Below are 23,374 nucleotides of genomic sequence, written 5' to 3'. Positions count from 1 at the left end.
ATCACCCAATAGACCATTTACCCACATGAACCAGCCACAATAATCCAATTCTGATAATGACACATCAATAGAACTTAATGGCATAGCTTAATTTCTTAATGATGTATTTTAATCTATTTAACAAGCTACCTCTCAATCATTATCTATCAATCAGCATCTATTTATTTACTCATCTGTCATGATCTATCTAAACTACACAGATAAAAGTACTGGGATTTAAAATCAAGGATATCAAAAAAGTAAGTTTAACCTGCTTTTGTTGGAGTAACTGTATCTATTGTCCAGGAAAGGCTTTCTACTATATTTTAGAGCATTGCTGTGAGGATTTGATTGCATTCAGCAACAAGAGTGATACAAGTCAGGATGTTGGATAACCACCGCCCCACCTCATCCTTAACAATCCAGCTCATACCAAAAGTACGACATAGGTTTTTTTTTAACCTGACATTAGGCATGGTGCCAAGAGGTTCTTGACGATCATTTCCAAAGTAGTACTCTTTGGAGAAGATTATCAAAACCTTCTATTGGCAAAACATATCTACAGAACTATAGATGCTGTGTGTGCATTTGCACATCTGTGTCAGCAATAGGTGCAACTTAAAGTAGTGGAATGCAGTCATTAGAAGAGGTGTCCACAAACATTTGGAAATATACAGTATACAGTAAACAAAAACAAACACCCTCAGACATTCTTGCTTTATTTATTTATTTATTATTTTTTACTTGCATATCATTACCTTGTGTGTCATTATATTATACCTATATCTATCATTATCTGTACAGTCTATCATTATCCACCTACCTACCAAGCTATCAATTATCTACTTTTAAATCAATCAATCATGAATAAAGAAAGTCCACCAAGAAACATGTGGGATCAAACCTTTATTGTTTGAAAACTCTAAACTCTTTTACAATACAGTCATTTTGTTACTTGTGTAATGTAATGAATAATATACAATGTCATGGTTTAATTCAATAAGGACACACCAACAAACAAGAAGGATTTCTTTCTACATGTCAACGTTCGATAATTGTGGGAAGATATGTGTTGCTTCTTACTCATTTGCCTTTCATTTTCTGGCAGCACGACCACTTCCCTTTAGGATCGACGCAAGCAATGCGTCTCCGAAAGTGCATTTTAAAGATCGTAAGGCCCGGCTTCGCCCGGGCTGTCCAAATGTACATTTTATTATTAACAGAAGGGCCATACTGCGTTGTTGTGTGACACATGGCATTTTGAAACCTATATATCCAACTACAACACACATCCAGAGAGTTAAAGAAAATATAGCTATATGCATGCCATGAACATTCCCCCATAAACATTTTACAATAAATGTATATTTTTAGAATCTGGTGAAGTGAGTAATTTGATGATACAGTGTGTTCTTCCCCACAACTGGACAAAATGTCAATAATAATGATGAACTAATATATAACATCCAAATACCTTTTTTGTTCATTTTACAGACTTGTTACAAACGCTTGGGAGCCAATATGTGCAGGGCATGCCCCAGTAAAGTAATATTATTTGGTCCACATTTACAAACCCTCTGAATAAACAGAGGAAAACATGGGTTTGCCACATTGAGCCAAACAAAAACTAAAAAAGAGAAGAAAGAAAAAGGAAAAATTATAATGGTTTGTCTTCTGCTCTTTTTAATGATAAGACAATTATGAATGAAGTAAGATCTCTGCAAAAAGCAATATAAACATTCCAGCTTATTACATAGTGATATTACAATTTTACACTTTCTTATTCCATGGCACGGCTTTTACTCGGTAGAATTTAGTCCCCAGAGGAACTTTGAACCGGTTTTGGGCCTGCAGAAACACACACACACACGCACACACACACACACAGAATTAAATAGCTGTAATTGCTGTTAATGATGGTACTTAAGCCCTAAGGGAGCAATTTCAGTCATACTTAACACCTTTCAAAAATTATTTAAAAGAATTAATAATAAAATTGAAGCATTATTATGTGTGACGGTGGAATTAATTTGTACAAGGGAGACAAAAAAAAACAACAATAAAATGTTACCCACTCACCTTTTTTGCCTGGCAATATTCCTTCTCCATGACCTTGCCTAGGACCCACGGTCGCCTCGTAGCCCCAGTCACTAGAAGAAATGATATTAATGAAAATATTAACAAAAATTCATAAGTGGCACAATTACAAAAGGTATATATTCTGTCTACAATTCTTGAGCACCTGAAAAATCGAACAATGTCATTTATTTGCGCCAAAAAAGAAGAGGGGGGACAAAAATAGATATTTTATGTACTTAAAACTTATTTCTCATCTTAGCTGTGCCTAAATTTCTGCTGCTAATACTGTGCTGTAAATACGATCATCAGAGTACACTAATGCAAACACGGCAAGGCGTTTGACACTGACCTGGCTTGAGGTCCAGAGCTGTGAGTGACTCGGAGTGCAGGAAGTAGAGAGTGGGTCCAACCGTGAAGAGTACATAATTATCATGCCTCTCATCTAAAATTATAAGGACCAAATCGCCAACCTGAAAACTAAGAGAAAAAAAAGTATCTTGTAATGAGAAGTCAAGAAATAAATAATACTATAAAAAATCTAATCAAATAAAAACAAAAGCAAACATAAAATTGAGGAACGCTTACTCTCGAATAGCGATTTTCTCTGAATGTCTCGAGGACACAGAGGACATACTCTGCGACATCTAAACAGAAGATGGAGAGAAACTATTCAGCAGATGAGCAGTTAAAACAACATTTTCCCCTCCATCATGGTATTCACTGAGCAAGTACTTCACACGTAGAATTAATGCATTTCAGCTGTTAGACACTTCAGAGGTACACAAAATACTGTAAACACATCTAGTGCTTAATATTAATCTCATGTCAAATTCCCTTTTGTCCATATTTGTTCCAATACAATAATAGCTAAATTATTGAAATTACTAAATGATTACTTCTCCAGTCAGCAGTGCTTTCTGATTGGGACGTTTTTTTTTTTTTTTTTACACTAATTGTAAGTCTTATGTCTTATGTTGTTTCACAAAGACAATTAAACTGTTTTTGTGCATCTTGTGCATCTTTAAAAGGTAGGTACATTGGCACCAATATAAAATATGGCCCAGCACCAACTGAGATATCAATTGGAAGCGTGATGCTAAAACATGTAGATTTTGTCTACCCCTACAGTAAAATTTGATTTAAATAACTACCATCTCACATGGGCTTAATCTGGGTTTGATACAAGAGCTCCAACCAAGGACCATGTTTTGAAACTTATTTGATTGTTCTGCCACCTAGTGGTAATCAGTTGCGTAACACTCTAGCACAGCTGTAGCCATAACAAAATGGAGTAAACACATAATTTGGAATCCAAAACAAAAACAGCAAAAGTTATTTACACTGTATGTCCAAATGTTTGTGGACACCCATTCTTGTAAATGCATTCGACTATTTTAAGTTGCACTCATTGATGACACAGATGTGCAGGAACTGAGCTGTGGAGTAATCGAACGGTGTTCTCAGTAATGATGGAGTTGAGGATGAGGTGGGATGGTGATCATCCAACACCTTGACCTCAATAATGATCATTGCTGAATGCAATCAAATCCTCGTAGCAATGCTCCATAAACTAGGTACCCCAACAAAAGCAGAAGAGTCTTTTTTTATACTCTTGATTTCAGCAACAATGAATGAGCAGGTGTCCCAATACTTTTGTCCATACAGTGTACTTAGCTAAAATGTAAACTAAATTCATTTCTGAGCTATGCCCCTTTTGGTGGGGCTAAAGACTGAAGAAATGTTGATATTAACATGCTTGATCAAGCAAACTCACACCAGTTTTCACATTACTCATGTCACTAGTTCCATTATGTCTGGGCTTAGTACAAGCCTAACGGCTAACATAAGAAAAAGATCCTCTGGGTCTTGCTCTTTACATAACTGTTTGTTATGACCGTCATTAAAGGATTAACTCTGTTTGCAGGAACACTCCAGTGGGAGCGGTAATTCAATTATATTAAAGAGACCCAGATTCTAATTAACAGACTGATAACGTGCCGTATGCCACCTGACCAAAAGCTTTACTTTAACTAACGCAGCTCTTCATGTTACACAATGTATTTGCAGTCTGTATGTTGATTTAGGTAGGTAGTGTGAAAAGATTTGTTTTCAAATTTGGTAAACAGAATTCTAAAAGTATAAAACATGTTACAAACCAGAAATATTAGCCTGAATTTCTAAAAAGAATCATATGGAAATCCAGTCGTATTTCTCTCCCCTTCAACAGGTTTTTTTTGACATGGGCATGAAAATTGATTTCTGGCAGTGACGTATAAAGTACAAATATAGCCAAAAGGGTCTGCATGGTTGAAGTCATTGTAAACATACTCTGCAATGTCAGTTTTTTTTTTGGTTCATTCCAAAAAAAAAACCCAAAAATGCCACAAATACTCAACAAGAATAAATCACAAATTTGAGGTGGAACACATACTAGTCTTTGGCTAAGCCGCTTGTTCTCCTCTTCCTTCATGTGCAAGGTCTGTAAGAGAATCACATCACTGAAATGAGACATTCCAAACAACTACCTGCTCATGTATCACACAATTTAACTACAACAGAAGAGCCAGTATTTGAGTTGGGAAAGGCTAGAGGCTTAGAAGACACAGATGAATATGATTTCTCAAATCAGAATCAGAAATGTACTGCAGTGTACAGTTTAAATAAAATAAAAAGAAAATGAAACTAATAAGAATAATAATGATTATATCTTTTTACACATTGTCTGCAGTGCCTACTATACAAAACCCAGCTCTTCACATTTGATGGAAATTAAACTAGGCTTTAGAGAGCCACTTATCAATACTTCAACATATGGTAACAATGCTTAAATGATTTATTGTTGCCATCAAATAAAGGCTAAAATAAACTTGCTGCAAGGTTACTGCACAAATCTTGGATCACTGACTTAGTTTTAGTATTTGCAGTTGATCTGTCAGCCCCTTTAAATGCTTGTGCAAAGTATACTCACTCGTTCCAATATCAGTATCCTCTGCTTCTCCTCTGACAGCACCAATGTGTTATCGCTGAAACAAAACAAGAATACTGACTGGACACAGTTTTGTGAGCAATCCGGTAAATAAAAAGTATACATATCTCTACATATTTCTGAATTTGTATAAAAAAAATACATATTATTATGACTATATTATAGCAAGTCAGAGATAACAGCATATACTGACTGATTGTGCAATCAAAGAGACTTCCAAAGACTATTTTGAAACATATATAAAGATATATCTTAAGAAGCTTTCATACTTTATACAAATTCTTACTAACATCCTGTTTAAAAAGATAAAATCTTACACAGTTCAGTAATGAAATACATCACTTACTCTTCAACATCGTCTTTCTCTCTGTCTTTGTCTCTCTCTCTCTCTTTCTCTCTCTCTCTTTCTCTGCGTTACTGTCTGATCTCTTGATGATCCAGTCTGGCTCAAAGTGTTGTCATAACTCAGAACACTAGTCTCTTCACAAACAGTTTGTGCATTGTTTTTCTGACTCCGTTGTCTAACTGCCAGCGTTATTTTTTACTTAACTAATTTGATTTCCATAGGGTTAGACAGCCTTGGCTCAAAGACACATTTTGTTTTTTGAGAAGTTGCAAAAATGCAATATTTAGCTTTTGGATTGGCCAGTCCCCTGACATAAACATTACAGGACATTTAGTAATAGACCTGCAAACAAACTGTGCATGCGACACAATAGTATACCTCAGAGTTTCTACAAGAAAGAAAGTTGCCAGCTGTTATTTCTGCCAAGTTGACTCTATAAGCTGTCCAAACTTTTGCACAGGGCACATTAATGATTTTAATTTTTCATTATTTTTTGCTATGAAAACCTGACAATACATGCCTACAGAGGCCATGTTTACTAGTTGACAAAAATAACAAAATGTAGTATTTGGTCTAGTGTGTCAAATTTCCAAATTCAACTGTATAAAATGGTGCAACTTGTTTCTGTTATTTCTTCCAATCATCATTGCATGCTATGGCCTTCAAACTGCAACTTAACCCCAAGTACATAATCCTGCTTTTTCACACAGAGGCAGCTGTTTTGCTTTTCTTGTTATTTTTCCCTTTCAAAAAAGTTGTTTTTATGATTTCAACAATGCATGAAATTGCACACAGTGATTCAAAAAATTTAAACGAGATTGTAGCTTCATAACCTTAACGCTAAACAATATATGTCTCAGAAATGAAACAATACATCCCAAGCACAATGTTCATTTGCTATTTTTTTTACTACCTTTATTGTGTGTATTTTGCTCGGTTTTGTTTTCATTGTGTAGGCATGATTTAAAAAACCTACTGCACGGTCGTCAAACTGGCCTCTACAGCAGAGTCAACTCGGTCATCGTCTCTGAGCGCAGCCACAGACGCCAGCCTCTCAGAATCCAACACAGCCAGAACAGGGGCTTCCACAGGGTTGGGTCCAAAGGCTCCAGGTAAATCCGCAACCACAGGAGCGGACGTCATAAAGGTGGAGGAGACGAGGGTGGTGCATCGGAGGTGGTTAAGCTCCTCCTCCAGTTGTTTTTTCTCTTGGAGGATGGAGGCACGGTCCTCTGAGAGAGTTTCAATCAAGCCTGAGGGGGGTGACCAAAAGATGCATTTATTAGCACTGCTGAAGATTTCTGATATACAATCTGTTCAGTAACATTGACAACAGTCTTACCTTTATCTTTCTCCTGCTGTAGTGTCAATTCTTTAAGCTTTTCACTCAGTTCATGAATTATCTGCTCCTTTTTTAGCTTTTCCCGTGTGAGTACAGTGTTGAAATTTGTCTGGAAATGAGGGGAAGAAACACTCAATTAAAAAGAGAGAATCGTTAAATTTAACACACATTAAAATGCATTCCTAATATCAAACATGAAAAAAATTGTTTAATTACACATACTTTCCCTGTTTCTGAAGCACCTTTCTTATTACACGAAGCAGGGAAATTCTTTCTTATTATATTATATATTCTCACTAAATGCTTTTCAATGACATTATAAATGAAAAATTGTTAGCTCGGCCAAAACTGGTTCCAAAACTGTTTGCAGTCCCATACCTCCTTTGACTCCATATAATGCAATGCTCACTAACCGTGCCACAAATCACATACAGCACAGTAACAATAAACTAGGCACTAACTGCAGCAGCCTACAACATTCCCAGCTCACTACTACTGCCAATGAAACTCCATTACTCACTTATTTAAAAACACTACCGTATATAATAAACTAATGGACAAACCTGTCTCTGTGCTCCATTTCTCCAGAGGGGAGGGACTAGAGTGAAATACTTTTTTCTGTAATGATGTCGTTTACACAAATAATAATAAAGAAAATGTAAAATCCCTAATAACAATTGTGCATTAAATACATGACTAATGGCATAACTGCCTAATGAAGTAAAAAATAAAGATGAGTCTACCCTTGGCATGCATGTGAGGGGCAAGAGGTATATCACATGTAAAAATAAATAAAATACTACGTGCTGGCACCCATACCTGCTGCTCAGCAATTAGTGAGGTTTTTAGGCTCTGCAGCTCCTCATTCTTCTTCTTCTCCAGCAGCTCCAGCTTGGCTAAGAGAGAAGCCTTCTCTTCCTCCAGTCTTTGCTGCAGGGCACAGTCCAGACTTGCTGATGACACCATCTCGCCCAGTCCAACAGTCGCTGCCACTCTGAAACACCACAGACACATTTTCATTGAAAAAGGGGGGAATGTAGGAATTGTGTAACGTGCAGAAAGACATTCTGAACAGAAGCACCCAAACTTTTGCATAAGGTTGTATGTCATATGCAATGCTTTAGAAAGAACAGCTAAACATTTGTATTTTTAAATAAATAAATAAACAAACACCCAAAATGTTTATTTTACTGCGTTATGGTTCCTATATTTTTAAAGAAGAAAATAGACCAACCAATCCAATCAAATCAGCTACGTAATGTTAATACATTCTTTTAGTATAGTAGTTTCTCTCCACAAACAACGGGTTAATTAACTTTATTAATGCTAACCATTAATCTCATATTGGGATAGAATGAGAGGTTAAAAAAACAGTGATACTGAATTTTATTAAGGCTGTCCAGTACTAAATACATTCACAATATTTTTGACCATTTTATTAAAAATAATGAAACTGAATCAAACTGTATTGAACTTCCATAACGCACTGAACTGTTTTAAGCAGCAGTCACACTAGCCTTCTGTTAACAAATGTTTGCACATGAAACTACATTATATTTCAAAAGAAAAATAGTGCCCCTGCACTACCTGCACTCTGAAGGTGTGGTCCAGCTCTGAAGACCCAGAACAGAGGGACTGCTAATGCATGACCCTTTATCCCCCAGTGGCTCCAAAACTAATACAACAGAGAGACTGCACACACAGCCTCAGGACACTGTATTATCATGTGTCTGTGAGTTTGCTGTTTACTGTTTGAGAGTTAGCTAGCATGCTAATTGACAGATAGCTTCAGTTGATAAGAGCAGGAACACAAATGACCCACTTCCTCAACCACAGGAGTTGTATATACAGTTTTACACTAAACTCAATGTGTCGTACTGCATTGTAGCAAGTATATAATTATCTGCCATAATTACGCTCACTTATGTATTTTATTGTTTGTGATAACCAAGTAAGCAAGCATGCTGACTGTCAAGTTAGCTCCTCTGCCTGACTGGTGCTGAGCACATAAGAAAATAACCCCAGTGCCACCAATCACAGCTGTTATACATAGTTTTGTAGTAAAGCTTGGTGTGCGATATTATGCTCCCTCTTGTGTTTTTACTGTTTACGACAGCTGTGTTAAGCAGCTGTAATAGCCTGCTCAGTTTGCATCAGTAATAATTGTTTACTTATTTATAATATATTAGAATTATTCACACAGATATAATTGCTTATGTATTCACTGTTTTATGGTTGGCAAGTTATGTTGGCCAAGGTCAACATGCTAACACCAACCAAAACAGAAGACTTTTTGTTTCCAGTTCAAAGGTTTAGTGTGATCAATGCTTTATGTTTAAATATATATATTCTGCACAGTGTGTGTGCGTGTATATACACACACACACACACACACACACACACACACACACACACACACTATGTGCAGAATTATTAGGCAAATGAGTATTTTGATCACATCATCCTTTTTATACATGTTGTCCTACTCCAAGCTCTATAGGCTTGAAAGCCAACTACCAATCAAGTAAATCAGGTGATGTGCATCTCTGTAATGAGAAGGGGTGTGGTCTAATGACATCAACACCCTATATAAGGTGTGCTTAATTATTAGACAACTTCCTTTCCTTTGGCAAAATGGGTCAGAAGAGAGATTTGACAGACTCTGAAAAGTCAAAAATTGTGAGATGTCTTGCAGAGGGATGCAGCAGTCTTGAAACTGGCAAACTTTTGAAGCGTGATCACCGAACAATCAAGTGTTTCATGGCAAATAGCCAACAGGGTCGCAAGAAACGTGTTGGAAACAAAAAAAGGCGCAAAATACCTGCCCATGAATTGAGGAAAATCAAGCGTGAAGCTGCCAAGATGCCATTTGCCACCAGTTTTGCCATATTTCAGAGCTGCAACATTACTGAAGTATCAAAAAGCACAAGGTGTGCGCTACTCAGGGACATGGCCAAGGTAAGGAAGGCTGAAAAACGACCATCTTTGAACAAGAAACATGAGATAAAACGTCAAGACTGGGCCAAAAAATATATTAAGAATGATTTTTCAAAGGTTTTATGGACTGATGAAATGCGAGTGACTCTTGATGGGCCAGATGGATGGGCCCGAGGCTGGATCAGTAAAGGGCAGAGAGCTCCACTCCGACTCAGACGCCAGCAAGGTGGAGGTGGGGTACTGGTATGGGCTGGTATCATCAAAGATGAACTTGTGGGACTTTTTCGGGTTGAGGATGGAGTGAAGCTCAACTCCCAGACCTACTGCCAGTTTCTGGAAGACACCTTCTTCAAGCAGTGGTACAGAAAGAAGTCGGTATCGTTCAAGAAAAACATGATTTTCATGCAGGACAATGCTCCATTACATGCATCCAAATACTCCACAGCGTGGCTAGCCAGTAAGGGTCCCTCATAAAATGTGAGATCTACAGGGAGGGAAAACAGTACACCTCTCTGAACAGTATCTGGGAGGCTGTGGTGTCTGCTGCACGCAATGTTGATCGTAAACAGATCAAGCAACTGACAGAATCTATGGATGGAAGGCTTTTGAGTGTCATTGTAAAGAAAGGTGGCTATATTGGTCACTGATTTGTTTTTGGTTTTGTTTTTGAATGTCAGAAATGTTTATTTCTAAATTTTGTGTTTTTATATAATGGTTTTCCTGGTGAAAGCACGCTAACTACGCCATTAACCCTAATACCAAAGTAGCCTGAAGTGCCTCTAGAATCTCTAATTCAGACAGCAGGCTACAGAATCCCTGAAAGGACACAGTTTCTCAACATAATTACTTTCGGATAATAACTTTGGCATAATTATCTCAGGATAATTATCTCAGAATAATTATCTCAAGGCAACCATCTTGAGATATATAGGGAAAACGTAATTGCATTACCCACTCTGCCCTGTAGATAGCACCAACACATCATTCACCATCATCTCCCCAAGCCCACTGTCCATTTTTCAGGGGTGCTGGAAGTTGTGTCTCCATGACTGGAACTATTCTATTGTTTTGGTGCTCGCCAACTGACATTGTTATAAGAATTTTAAAGGCAACAGACAATTTCAGAGAAAAGGTTCCACAAATATATCAGATGTGTTGGAAAAAAAGTGCCATGTATAGCAAAGTTTCATTACAATAGCGCCAATCATCAAGTTTTGATTTCCTTATTAAGGATAACTTTGCCCTTTTTGCAATAAAATTTTTATTGTTTTTTTTGTCCATTTCTTTAAAATGTTATTATACATTTGTACAACAATTTGATTTGTTTTGAATTTACAATACAGAGTCTACAATTCTATATCCTTTTTTACAACTCAACTATTTTGAACAAAAAGGATGTTTAATGTTTAATGCACTGTTCAAACCCTCTTAGACAGCATTACAACAATGTTGGTTCTAATGAACTAGACCGGATATGTTGGTGAAAAGTGGAAACATTTTACTTACGTTTCAGTGGATTGTCTTTCTTCAAGTTGATTTTCAAGTAGTTTAATTTTTCCTAATAGTCTTGTCTCAAGCTCCTCTTTCTGGAGTTCAAAGTCCCTTAAGGCATTGTTTAACATCATTTTAGAAGATTCCTGCTCATCTTCCACTCTTTTATGAGCCTCCTGCCTCTCCTGCTCTAACCTTCCTGACAAAAGCACATTCTCGGCTTGCAAGTCACTAATGATGGTCTGCAAGTCTTGCTCTTTTTCCTGGACAGCCCTCTGCTCCTCCTCATGTTCCTTTTGCAAGGTGGCGAGCTGATGGTCCTGCTCGCACTGGATCTTCAGCAGGCGCTCTTCAAGGTCCTTTTCGGCATCCTGCGACTTCTGCTTCAGCGCAGAAAACTCATGGCGGAGTAGCGTGCTTTCCTCCTCGTGCCGATCCACCAGCTCCGAGATGCAGTGGTCCTTCTCTAGCCGCATGAGTGCCCGCAGCTCGGCAAGGCCCAGCTCATACTCTTCATTCTTCTTCTGGAGCTGCTGCGTCAATGTGTCCACCTGCTCCTGTAGGGCTCTTGTCTGTGAGGTCATCTCAGCTTTCAGAACCTCCTCGCGCTGGGCCTTAGCTTCCTCATACTGCAGGCGCAGGTCCTCCATCTCAGTCTCTTTCAGAGCCATCTCCACTTCCAGTTTGCAGCGGGCATCAGCGAGTTCAGCTATGCGGGACTCATAGTCTTTAAAGCGGCCCTCACACTCCTTCCGTTCTGCAGCGAAGGACTCTGTTAGCTCCTTGAGTTTGGCTTGGTTCTCCTGGGTCATGGTCGCCAGGGCACTCTGGTTGTTCTGTTTTAGGGACTCCAGCAGGGCTTGATGTTCCTGACCGAGACGGGCCTCCAGCTCTAAGAGATGGTCCTTCTCAACATTCTCCATCTCTTGCCGTATTTTCTGCTTGCCACATTCTATCTCAAGGTGTAGGCTCTCCAACTGGCTAGCAAGAGCATCTTTGGACATCACAGCATCCCGGAGCACCTCACTCTGCTCCGAAATCTTCCTCTCCAGTCCCTGCAACGCCTTCTGGTGGCTGCTTTGTAACTCTTCCAATGAGCGCTCCCTTTCACCCTCCAGTTGGGCCAGCTCTTTCTCCTTACGTTCCACAAGCCCTTCCAGCTCAAGCATTGCCCGCTGAACGTCCCTCACTATATTGCGGTTCCCTTCCAGCTCCTGGCTGAGACCAAGGATCTGCTTTTCGTGGTCTGCTTTCAGGCTCTCTAGTTCATTCTGGTGCATCTCACTTAGTTCCTCTTCGTGACAGTTTTTAATGCTGTTGACTATGCTGTGCACTTCAGCACTCATCTTTTTCAGGGCAAAGCCAAAGTCTCGTTGCTCTTTCAAAACAAGACCACGGAAGTGGGACAGGTCATCCTTCACTTTCCTAAAGTTATTCTGCGACTCCTCAGCAGCGGAACGGTACCTGTCCACGGTCAGTTTCAGCACAGCAATTCTGGAGTTCTCTCTCTCCAATGTGGTGGTATCTTGGATACGTTTGCTATCTATAGCATTAATGACTGAGGAGTACAGAGACTCTACCATCATCTCAGGGCTTGTAGGGTCACTGATGGGATTGGGCGATGTTACATTCTCTTCAATAACAAACTCATTTACTGCAGACATGAAGTCAGACTCTGGGCTCTCCGCTAAGGAGTCCAGGTCCAATGAACCTTGTTGAAGTACAGGATCCATGTTGGGATGGCCTATGGTTTCAAAGTCAAAAGTGTGGGCATCTATGCTGTCAGGTGACAAATCCTCTAAGGGGGCTGGAATGGGAAGCGGTTGACAGGGTGGAGACTGTAGAGTGAGGGAGGATGGTGTTTTAGAGGAGGTAGGTGTGGTCTCTGTTCTGCTTTCTGATCTGGGAGTTAATGTCAATGGTTTCTGCATACTTTGGCTTCCAGAAACCTACAAGGACATATCACAGCAACAGCAATAAAACTCAATCATGAGAGAAAACCAATCATTTCAAATCGTATGTACATTCTGAATTTATTTTTGAATCTGAAGCACAGCTTCCAATGTACCTTTAATTCACTCAGTAGGTCAGTGATGGTTTGAGACATCTCATCGACACTCTGAGCTGCTTGTACTAGCTGGTGAAGGGCCTCCACATGGTGGTTTAGAGGGTCAAAGTCACACAGTGATGGAACCCTGACAAAAAAAAAACAAAAAAAAAAACAGTTAATAAGCATAACGTTTTGAAACATAACTCTTTGGCCAAAACCTAACACACAATGGGCCATATTGTGGCATTATGAGTAGGACAGTGGAATTATTCTGATAAAACGAGAACAAATAAAAATGTCAAAATAAAATAAAACAAAACATTTAACACAATATGCAATGTCCACTACAAAGATTTAAAATGCCCTTACAGAGCAAAAGGGGCTTTACCTGAGGAAAGGTTGTACTTCAGCAGGACAGCAACTCTTCAGATACTGCAAGTCAGTTAGGGAGATATCTGGAAGCTCAAAGTCAAACTTGCGAGGCTTTCTAGTCTGAAATTCACGGTAGGAAATAGAGTCAGTGATATACAAAGGACAGCACATTTACAGATTATTACGGACAACATATTGGCGTTTTCAAATGCTTACACAAAATGATGTGGGAGGCCATGAGTCGAGTCCTCGAAACAAACGATTTCTGAGGAATGACTTTCCTGCAGAGCACATTTCAAAACAAGTGATTCAAACAGAAATGCTGTGTTCTACATCAATGTTGACCATGACTCATTACTCCATGACTAAGAACATAAACTGTACGCTTATACTTACTGAACAACTTGCCAAATGTTTCTCTTTTGACCTTCTCTGCTTCATAGAGGTGTTTTCCATCTTTAACCAAGGCAATGGCCCACTGACAAAAAACAAACACCACATTCCCATTGAGTCTTTGTGAAAAATGCAAGGAATAAGCAGAAATGAAAAAAATGAAGGGGAGAGGTGTGCTGGGGTAAATGCTAGATATTTCCTGGACATTATGAACACAATCAAACATTGACATGCAGTCAAATGTTATTGGATGATATGTTTAAGTTCAATATTAAAGAGACTTTGGGAAACTTCCTAAACGTCCTGAAGCTAAAATCTCTTTATCATCAAAAAAGGTTCTGCCTTGATAGGCCACCACAATTAAAGTCATTTGTAGAGTATAAAAAAAAGTTAATAAAAGTGTTCATAACTGCTAACTCACTTCTCTGTAGTGTTTGATGAACATTTTTCTCCGGACCACCTCCACCACAGCCAGACAGTACATCTGTGGGACAGTGCTGAGGGCCTCCACCACACGAACTCGCTCAAGCAGCTCAGTCAAAAGCCGGAGAAGGGCCTGCAGCTTCTCCCCGTCCTGGTCCGCATGGAGCATCACATAACAGCACCATCTATAAAATGTCCAATTGTATGATCTGTCAGTATAGGCATTCCTGCTGTTCTCTGACTGACACACAATGACAATTTTATGATCACACTACAAAGGGGAATTTACAAATCTCAAGTCACTACGGAGAAGACATAGATGTTTACATTAGAGCAAAGGGTCACAATCAGTGCAGAATACATCCAAATGCAGATACTTAAAAAACAAATAAAAAAATAAGTTGAATAATAAATATGTGTAATAATAAAGAAAACTTGATTATAGACTGTAACACGCTAATCTGGCCTTTCCAAATATGGGCGGCATAACGATTTCTAGCATTTTGCCCCTTTATCCAATCAGAGTGCCCTAATGCTGACTGTTCGCTAATATCAATTCGATCCTTTGTTTTTCTACAGATAATACAGCACCACAACTTAGGTAATATGTGCTGTTAATTCATGAAATGAAGCATTCTAACCTAAATTATTTTGTTAGATAGCTGAAACTAGTATACATTATATTTTTTCCCCATATAATATTTTTAAAATATTATATGGGAAAACCTTTTTAAAATGACTGTTATAAACTTTATATTGTGTCTTATAATCCAGTTAGACGCACCATTTAGCTCCTAGTTCCTTTAAAATGTTGCAGTCAAATCACTTTGTGTATGTGCGCATGTGTGTGTATATAGCAATACACATTCTGAACATTCTGAACTGATGTGTAATAACTATTTTATAGTGTGTTTTTATCTTTATTTAACCAAGGTAGTTACATTGAGACTAAACAGGTATTGCAAGTAAGCCCTGGCCAAGTCTGAATGAGATATGATTTGCTTTCCTGTAGCATGTGTGCAATAGCCTCCTCCTCTTGTGCTGGTTTAGAACCAAAGAAAAGACTAAGGTTCTCCTGCTGGTAAAGCGTTCCACGATAGTTTAATTTCTAACCAGGCATAATTAGAGTAAAGATGGCGTAAAAATATCTTCCCAATTTATTATGGAACAGAATATCTGTCTTTGCGCAACTACACCTAACTGGGTGGTTTTGGCAGTGTGGACAAAAAACAAAATAGACAAGGAACAGTAATTTAAACATCATCAAAGCACAAGGATCACAGATATTGCATTAGGTTTTCATGTTCCACTGCAAAATAGTTCCACACTGCAGACTATTTTGTCACCCTCTGAGAAGTTCCTCACAATGGCAGCTGAGAATCATGTCTGTTAATGGCACCTAGAGGATGCCAGAGGGTGCTTTGCTACAACAAAACTAAACTGGATCAGGTATAACTGATACCTGATATTTTAGAAATGCCTGGATCAGCCCCTATCTCGATCCACTGCATCGGATTGGGACATCCCTAATGTATAGTAGAAAAGGCAACATCAGTTTTGTGTTAAGTCTGAGGGCTCAACCTACTTGAGACGGACTTGCAAATTGTTGGCCAGTTCCTGTTTGGCAGTGGTGCACTTCTGTTTGATGTCCAGCAGCTTCCTGTGATTGGTCAGCATAATCATTAGCTGGTTGGCGTGACTCAGACACAGGTCAGGTAGAACTGAAGTGTCCTTCAGGTTTTCAGCCCTCTTCTGATTGGCTAGAAATCCCTGTGTTAAATGGAGTATGTCTGTTAAAAACATCGCTCCCTGACAAGGACTGGGTTTTCTAAAACCATACACATTCTTGAAGAGTCACAACAGGACTGGCAAAAATCAATGATTAGAACCAAAGGACTACGCCAACATTGAAAATAAAAACTATTTTCAAGAATGGGTTCTTGTAAAAAATGGGAACTGATGTGATAGTCTCAATGCCAACAGAACATCAAAATGCCATACCTGAGCAAGTTCCTTCTGTTCATTGACTAATTTTTTGCAACTGGCGATCATTTGGTCAAGTGCATACAATCGGTCTTCAAGCCCCTTGATGGCCTTCATGTTTTGATTATCCAGTTTTGTAATGGTCTCCCGACAGTCAGATAGAAATGGCTGTATAATGCGGGGATCAAGCTAAAAAGAACATATAAATACAAACATAAACTGTTTAGTCAATTTTCGTCAGTGGTCACACATTATAAAAATCCTCGCAGTGTAAAAAAAACAGGCTCCGACATTCTTTTATAGATTTGTCGCTCACTGTTATGGAATTACTGTGAATTTAATCATTTGTTTATTTATATCTCACTCTTAGCTCACGGAAATAAGGGGAGACATTCTGCCAGTGAGCATTCTAAACATTCAATTGGATGGGTTCACCACTTACTCGGTTAATGGAGTCAAAGCACTTTCTCACTACAGCCTCCACATCATTGGGCCGGTCCTGCACATTAATCCAGTCTAGCAGTGTGACGTTAAAAGAGGGTGCACCACCTCTATCTGAAGCCTCCTGTTCTTCCTCCAGTGCATCCTTTAAGCTGCTGCAACCCCCTACCCTGTCCTGAGCAGAAGGTGGTGAAGCCTGTCCTACTGTTTCTCCTGAAGCAGATATCAAAGTGGGCGATTTGAGATTCCGCTGGCCATCTGGAGGGCACAGGATGGCAGAATGGCTGGATGTTTCACCTCCATCCTCATCATCATGCTCATATTCTTCCTCCTCTGTTCTGGGGCGTGGTGAGCTGGACTTCTCCAGACTCTCTCTGTAACTGTGGCGGGTCAGGCACTCGAGCAAGGGAATCTTAGCCATAACAGAAACAGCTGTTCCGAGTCTGCATATTTAAAAGAGAAAAACAACAAAAAAAATACAGTACTTAATTAGTCAACATCAACAAAACTCCAACCTGTGTTTGTATATATACACATACATACATACACACATGTGTGTGTGTGTTTTAGCAATTGTGTCAGAAAAGTCTTGCCCCTGAAAATATTTTTGTCCAGAAAATTGTCCTAATAGATCTTATACAATTACTGGTAACTTTCCATGGGAACTTTAGCTCGGGAACTTTGGAAATATTCCAAAATGTAAAAATTTATTGGAATGAATAGGAAATAATTTAAAGGGACTGTCATACACGATCATCAAGGGGTTTTTTTTGGCCAACAGCAGACAATAAGGCGTAACAATACAAATAATAACTGTTACAGTTAGTTGCAAGCAGAACTTTACAAATGCTTGATTCTTTCATTGAACAATCAAAATAGCAAATAGTCTTCAGAACGTTAAATAAATAATAAATAAGTATTAATTCTTCGTTACAGAAACTCATTGAGACAAAAAATATAGGTAGATAGCCTTAGTAAGGCAACTTCTTGCTAGCCTTGGTAAACTAGTCTGAAATGAAATTGCTCATTAAATAAATAGCGAGCAACTGTGAGATTACACCTTGATTTAATATTTGCTTAAATGTTTCAGTGCTATTACTGCCAATAAAAAATATGAACTTCGTCAAAATATTACCTTAGATAGACTTTAGGTAGACCCTTGGTCCAAATGTGTTCTTTCAGCAGTGGTGAGTATCTGCATTCTAGAAATCATATGGCCATATGCTGTACATGTGATGGAGGAATGAGCAGTGCAGCAGGGGGTATGGTCTCAATAGCCCATTCCCATGGTAAATTTCCCAGAATTTTGCAACCCCAATTATGACTAAAAGGAATGGTCTTAGGATGATGTTTTAACAGCAGGGTGACTGACAAAATGGAACTATTTTACCTTGCTGCTTTATCATCTTAAAATGTAACAATGAATGGCGATAGCAAAACTGTGGTATAACCTCAATAATACACTTGAAGTGGAGTGGTAAGTGAACAGTCCATCCTGTTTTTTTTTTTTTATATTTATATGAGTTTAAATGTCTTTGCTTTAATAAAGCGAATGAAATTCAGCTTTCCATGATGGAGGCCTTTAAGCTTTGATTGCTGTACATATTCAGTGGTGCATAAAAGTTTGTGAACCCTTTAGAATGTTGTATTTCTACATAAATTTGACTTAAACTTTATCAGATTTCCATACAAGCCCTAAACATAGATTAAAAAAATCTACCATTAGTACACAATGTGTCTGACTGTGGATTTATGTGAATTTCCAGCCTGATGAGCATGAACAAATCTTCTGAGGTCCTCAAAAATCTCCTTTGTTCATGCCACGATACAAGTTTACACACACACACACACACACACACACACGTTTTGAAGATCAGACTTTAATAGATCGCTGTTCTTCAAATAAAACAGAGCTTACACTCACACCTGAATGTCCAGTTGTTTGAAAACAACTTTTTTTTTTTTTACCTTCAAATTTTCTACTAATCCTAAAGGTTCACATACTTTTGCCACTTACAGATATGTAATATTGGAACATTTTCCTTAATAAATGACCTAGCCTAATATTTTTGTCTCATTTGTCTCCTTACATTTTGGACTTCTGATGAAAATCTAACAAGGTTTTAGGTCAAATTTATGGAGAAATATTGAATACAAAAGGGTTCACACACATTTAAGCACCACTGCACCGTAGCATGATCACTAGTACGTACTTGGTTAGTTTTAGTTTGATGTCTTCAAAATCCTGTTGGTAATTGGTATATGCCATGTCAAATTTCCAGAGCAGTTTTTGATAGGACAATGTACAGTCATCCAAGTTGGCCATGATGGCAGCCCAGCCCTGATGCTGAAGGTGTTCGTCATGGACCAGGCGTTCACAGAATGAACAGAGCTTCTTGGCAACTTCAAACATTTCCTTAAACACAGCAGACAAATGACAGATCATACAGATGCGCATTACTAAATGAATGTTGATTTTAACAAATCATAAAGGTTAATAATGTTATCACGTCTCTACACACAATCTGAGGTAACCACCCCAGTTAACCACCAGAGTTTTAAGATAAACAGAGTAATTTAGGCTGTAGTTTAATTTATGTCTTACGCTATTTCTTCTTTGTCTTTTATTAATTACTAATTATGTAAAGCTGCTTTGTGACGACAACAGTATACAAGCACTATACAAAAAAATCTGACTTGACTTGACGCTCAAAGAAAATTCAAACAATGGCTCCTGTATTATTAGATGAACACAAAAGTATACAGAGATAAAATGCAAAACCCAAAACTACATAAGAATTACAGTTGGTATGCATGTTGCTAACATGCTAACAGCTTTAAGTATGAGGTTAAAACTTGGAAAACTTGGTTCCGTGTTACATTAATCAATCTTCGCACATATATGTATGACTGCATGCATCAAACGGTAATGTCTGTTTTGTTGCAGTTTAAGAAGAATACACATACCATTACAACCTTAATATGAAGAAAAATACAAAGTCAAAGTGTAATTTAAGGGCATGCAGAATGAGTACCACAGCAAGTTGTGTCCTTGAGGCAACGGTGTGAAACACAGCAGGCATCATGAGGGACTCCTCCACCTTTAGTTCCATCTCATTCTCAATAGAGAAGGTGGTTTTGGGGATAGTTGGTGCACGGTCACACAAGATCATCTCTTTGTTGAATAAAAAGATGGGGTTGGTGTCCTGCAGTAGAAAAGATATCACTTAATTAACCCAGGCTTGGAGGTGCTTTCACTTTCTTTGCATAGCACTGCTGTTTAGAGCATATACAAGGTTACTTACAGAGTTTGACTTTCATTACAACCTAAGATTAGTATTGGCTGAGCTATACCTATGTAAGAGTTGGGAATGCAAGTCTGGAACATACAGAAATTATATTAGGTTAGCTGGGCCAAATTAAACATGTCTGTTAACACGCCTTCTTGGCTCCTGCAGTGGATTCACAATAGACTTGAGAATGGAATTCTCTTGTCTTAAAAAACTTTCAGATCATGATCTGGTACAAAATCCTGGGGGTGGGCTAAATGCGTTATTAAAAACTAGCTTGCTACTGCAGTTAGATAGTTAATGTTTTAGCCAAAAATAATGGCTGTAGTTTTTCAATCTCTCCATCAGTAGATTTCTTTATCACTTATTTAGTGAAACTGGTATAACAGAGGATTACAATTATGTGTCTTAAAATATTATATGGCAAAAAAAATTATATATACTAATTTCAGGCTGGAAACTAGGCCCCTTCAGGCTACCTGGGCGAATAAGAAATCAAGCCTTGCAAAAGAACTCTTGGGTAAGTATGACCACATCACAGGAAAGTGTGGTCACGTGACTTACCGTGCCTGCACTGTAGCTGCAGACTCTCCTCTCTGCCACCATGCACTCTCCACCGTTAACCACCAGCACCTGGTGCTGGGTGGCAATCTTGTACTTGGCTTGAATGGCATGTTTAAGGTCCAAAACACTGCAAGAGAAGTCAACGTTTCATAAGCAGTTGCATTGTTCCTGCCTGCAAAACACATTTACTTTAAGCTATAATGTGCCAAGTGTGCAAAATCAGCCATCATGGAAAATGCTTTCAGCTGACCTTGACTGAACTGCTTGTATGTCAGATAAAAACACAGCAGCCTTATTTACAATCTGACTACAGAAGAGTTCAAATTTAACACCATGTCTGTAACTAATTAAAGTACATTCAGAAGTATAAAAAGTCTACAGATAAAAATGAGCAAAATGCTTTAATGAATCTCCTAACAATACTTAACATTCATCAAGTTTCCATTTCTTAAAAACCGACATTCTGCAGAGACAACTTACGTTTGGACTGCAAGTTCAGTGTCAAATGTCAGTGTGCTTCCATTATTGACCTGGAACACATACAACTTCATGTTGAGTTCTCCACTGCTCTTGGCTCCAGTCTGATTCCTTCATCTAGTCACTGATGCTCACCTGACCAAAAAAAAAAAAAGAAAGAAAGAAAGAAAAGTGGAGGCAGTTAAATACAGAGTAATCATCTACCACAACACAAATGATGAACTTTTCCCCATGTACAAAAGTTCCCCCATATCTGCAATATAATGAATGCAAATGTTAAGAACATTTTATGCTGAGATGCTGAATATTGATATTGAATATAAATGTACAGAAACTGCTGTTGATACATGGTAATAACCATCATACTGACTAACTGTCACACATAGTCACTGACGCTAAGCCATTTTTAAAAATCCAGATTATTAATTTTAATTTCACATAGCTAACACTATATTGATATCTGAAGATTTTCAACTTCATGTAGACTCTATTATAAAGTCATATATAAATATATATAACTGCTTACATGTAGTGTAAATACATATTTACACACACTACATGTAAGCAGTCACAGCTTTACATAATACGGTGGTTTTCAGGGTTTACTTAGTGCTAGCTATGCGGCTGACATTGAACAGTTCAGGCTGAGTCATGTCACCAGTTAGAGGTTAGCTCGATTGTTTGAAAAAGTACTGTCAAATACAATACATACATATATAATATAATGATAATTTCATCTTTTTCTTCCTTAACGTGTCTCAATCCTGTTTGTATATAAAAGAAGATAAGTAGCTGGATAATGCCACTGGTACTCCGAGCTTTGGGCCTGGGAAGTTTCCTGTCAACAACTCCAAAACTAACCAAAACAAGCAGCTCAACACGAACCGAAAGCATTCTCAACATGAGCACCCCTGCTGTAAATGCTGTAAATATCTCGCCTCAGACGTACCTATAGCTAGCTAGCAATACTAATATTCTCTAGATACCAAGTCTTCGCGAGGTTGGGACAGTTTTCCAAGCAGCAGTTTGAGCTTTTACGAGGTTTGGTCACTATTCGCCACTAACGTTGATTGTCACTGTATGTTTAACAACCTTAAACTATTCCCATGAGAGGTTTCAAGCTTCAGCAACGGTTAAATATTTTTTAAGACTACATCCCAAGAATTTGCAAAAGGAGAAGAAATATATTTGGTTTATACAGTTTTACATTATGCTCGTCTTACGTGTCTAGCATTTCAACAAAACCCATGTCCTACTGTACAAATAACCCAATGAGCCCTCTCTCTCTAACGTTACCTCTCTGAAGGGACCCTAGACTAAACTGATAGACTGCCTTTTAGCCACAAAATGGGGAAAAAAACGAAGTTTTTGTTCTGGTATATTTTAAAGCCTTTATCTCGACATTACGAGCTACTACCCAGAATATGCCAGGGCCGGGGACCTAGGAAACATCGCCCGTGGGATTGTTAGCCAGGCTAGCTTAGCGAGCTAAGCCCAGGTCATCAAGCGACGTTGACTACAATGTCAAAAGGGGCCAACTGGCGCAATGTAGCGGCTACACCACTGCTCTACTTTGTTCACCATATGTTTACCACAGCTGACAACCCATGCTAGTACAGTTTTCGCTAGCCGATGCTGTAGCACTATTAAGCAGCAACGAAATCCGCATAGCTTGCTAACCCAGGGAGCGTTAGCTTGCTTTACAACGTAGCTAGCTAGCTACAATAGTGGGTGTCAGTGCGACCTCCTACGTCTTGAAGCTCTTTTCGTCGTGCTAAAATATCTTAAGAAACACAGTGTCAAGTTACCTCTATTCACCGAGGTCCATTCTTCGTATTAAAGCAGCAGCAGCAGCTCCCTCGCTTAGAGACTGAAGATATCGCTAGCTGTACATAGAGCAAGATTAGCCGCTGCGCTAACAGGCTAACGATAATTAGCTAGCTTAACTGTAAAACAGACCGGGAGCTTTTTCACACAGGTGCACCCAGACCCACAAAGGATGCCCGCTATTTCTTTAATACGTGACCCATCTTGGCTTATATGTAAGTTCCGACTCTCACTGAATCGCTGTTGGGCTTGTCGCCGATCCCTGTGCGTAGGATAGATTGTGTAACCCTCGGTAATGTTATTTGGAAACGCGAGCTAGCTGCGCTAAGCTAACACCCTTCAGTTTGCTGCTGCTGCTGCTGCTGCTGTTATGTTTTGTTGTTGTCGTCGACCT

At 38.7% G+C, this 23,374-nt stretch overlaps 1 protein-coding gene across 1 annotated transcript; it reads right to left on the bottom strand.

The window, feature by feature from the left end:
• Positions 1–872: 872 nt before the first annotated feature.
• rb1cc1 (RB1-inducible coiled-coil 1) lies at positions 873–23,371 on the bottom strand. Its single transcript, XM_072680239.1, has 23 exons — positions 22,962–23,371; positions 21,157–21,288; positions 20,677–20,803; positions 19,858–20,028; positions 19,036–19,238; positions 16,824–17,265; positions 16,400–16,570; positions 15,984–16,168; positions 14,397–14,583; positions 13,979–14,060; positions 13,799–13,863; positions 13,599–13,702; positions 13,229–13,355; positions 11,176–13,109; positions 7,552–7,726; positions 6,733–6,841; positions 6,367–6,643; positions 5,027–5,081; positions 4,490–4,537; positions 2,644–2,702; positions 2,408–2,535; positions 2,059–2,129; positions 873–1,827 (listed from the first exon to the last, which is right to left on the bottom strand). Exons 2-23 carry the CDS (start codon positions 21,225–21,227, stop codon positions 1,750–1,752), a joined length of 4,869 nt encoding a protein of 1,622 aa, XP_072536340.1. The 5' UTR covers positions 21,228–21,288; positions 22,962–23,371; the 3' UTR covers positions 873–1,749.
• Positions 23,372–23,374: the final 3 nt, after the last annotated feature.

Source organism: Salminus brasiliensis, chromosome 5 (assembly GCF_030463535.1).
Source record: "Salminus brasiliensis chromosome 5, fSalBra1.hap2, whole genome shotgun sequence".
NCBI lineage: Eukaryota > Metazoa > Chordata > Actinopteri > Characiformes > Bryconidae > Salminus > Salminus brasiliensis.
The sequence above is the reverse complement of the archived record's forward strand: the minus strand, read 5'-3'. Positions and strand labels throughout refer to the sequence as shown.

What these genes read in the sequence shown, in the direction of transcription:
- rb1cc1 (XM_072680239.1), bottom strand. Translation starts at nt 21,227, where the DNA reads ATGAAGTTGTATGTGTTCCAGGTCAATAATGGAAGCACACTGACATTT. An exon ending in AATTTGCAAGTCCGTCTCAA is followed by an intron (nt 14,584 to 15,983) that starts GTAGGTTGAGCC and finishes GACATTTTATAG; the next exon opens with ATGGTGCTGTTATGTGATGC. An exon ending in AATATTGCCAGGCAAAAAAG is followed by an intron (nt 1,828 to 2,058) that starts GTGAGTGGGTAA and finishes GTGTTTCTGCAG; the next exon opens with GCCCAAAACCGGTTCAAAGT.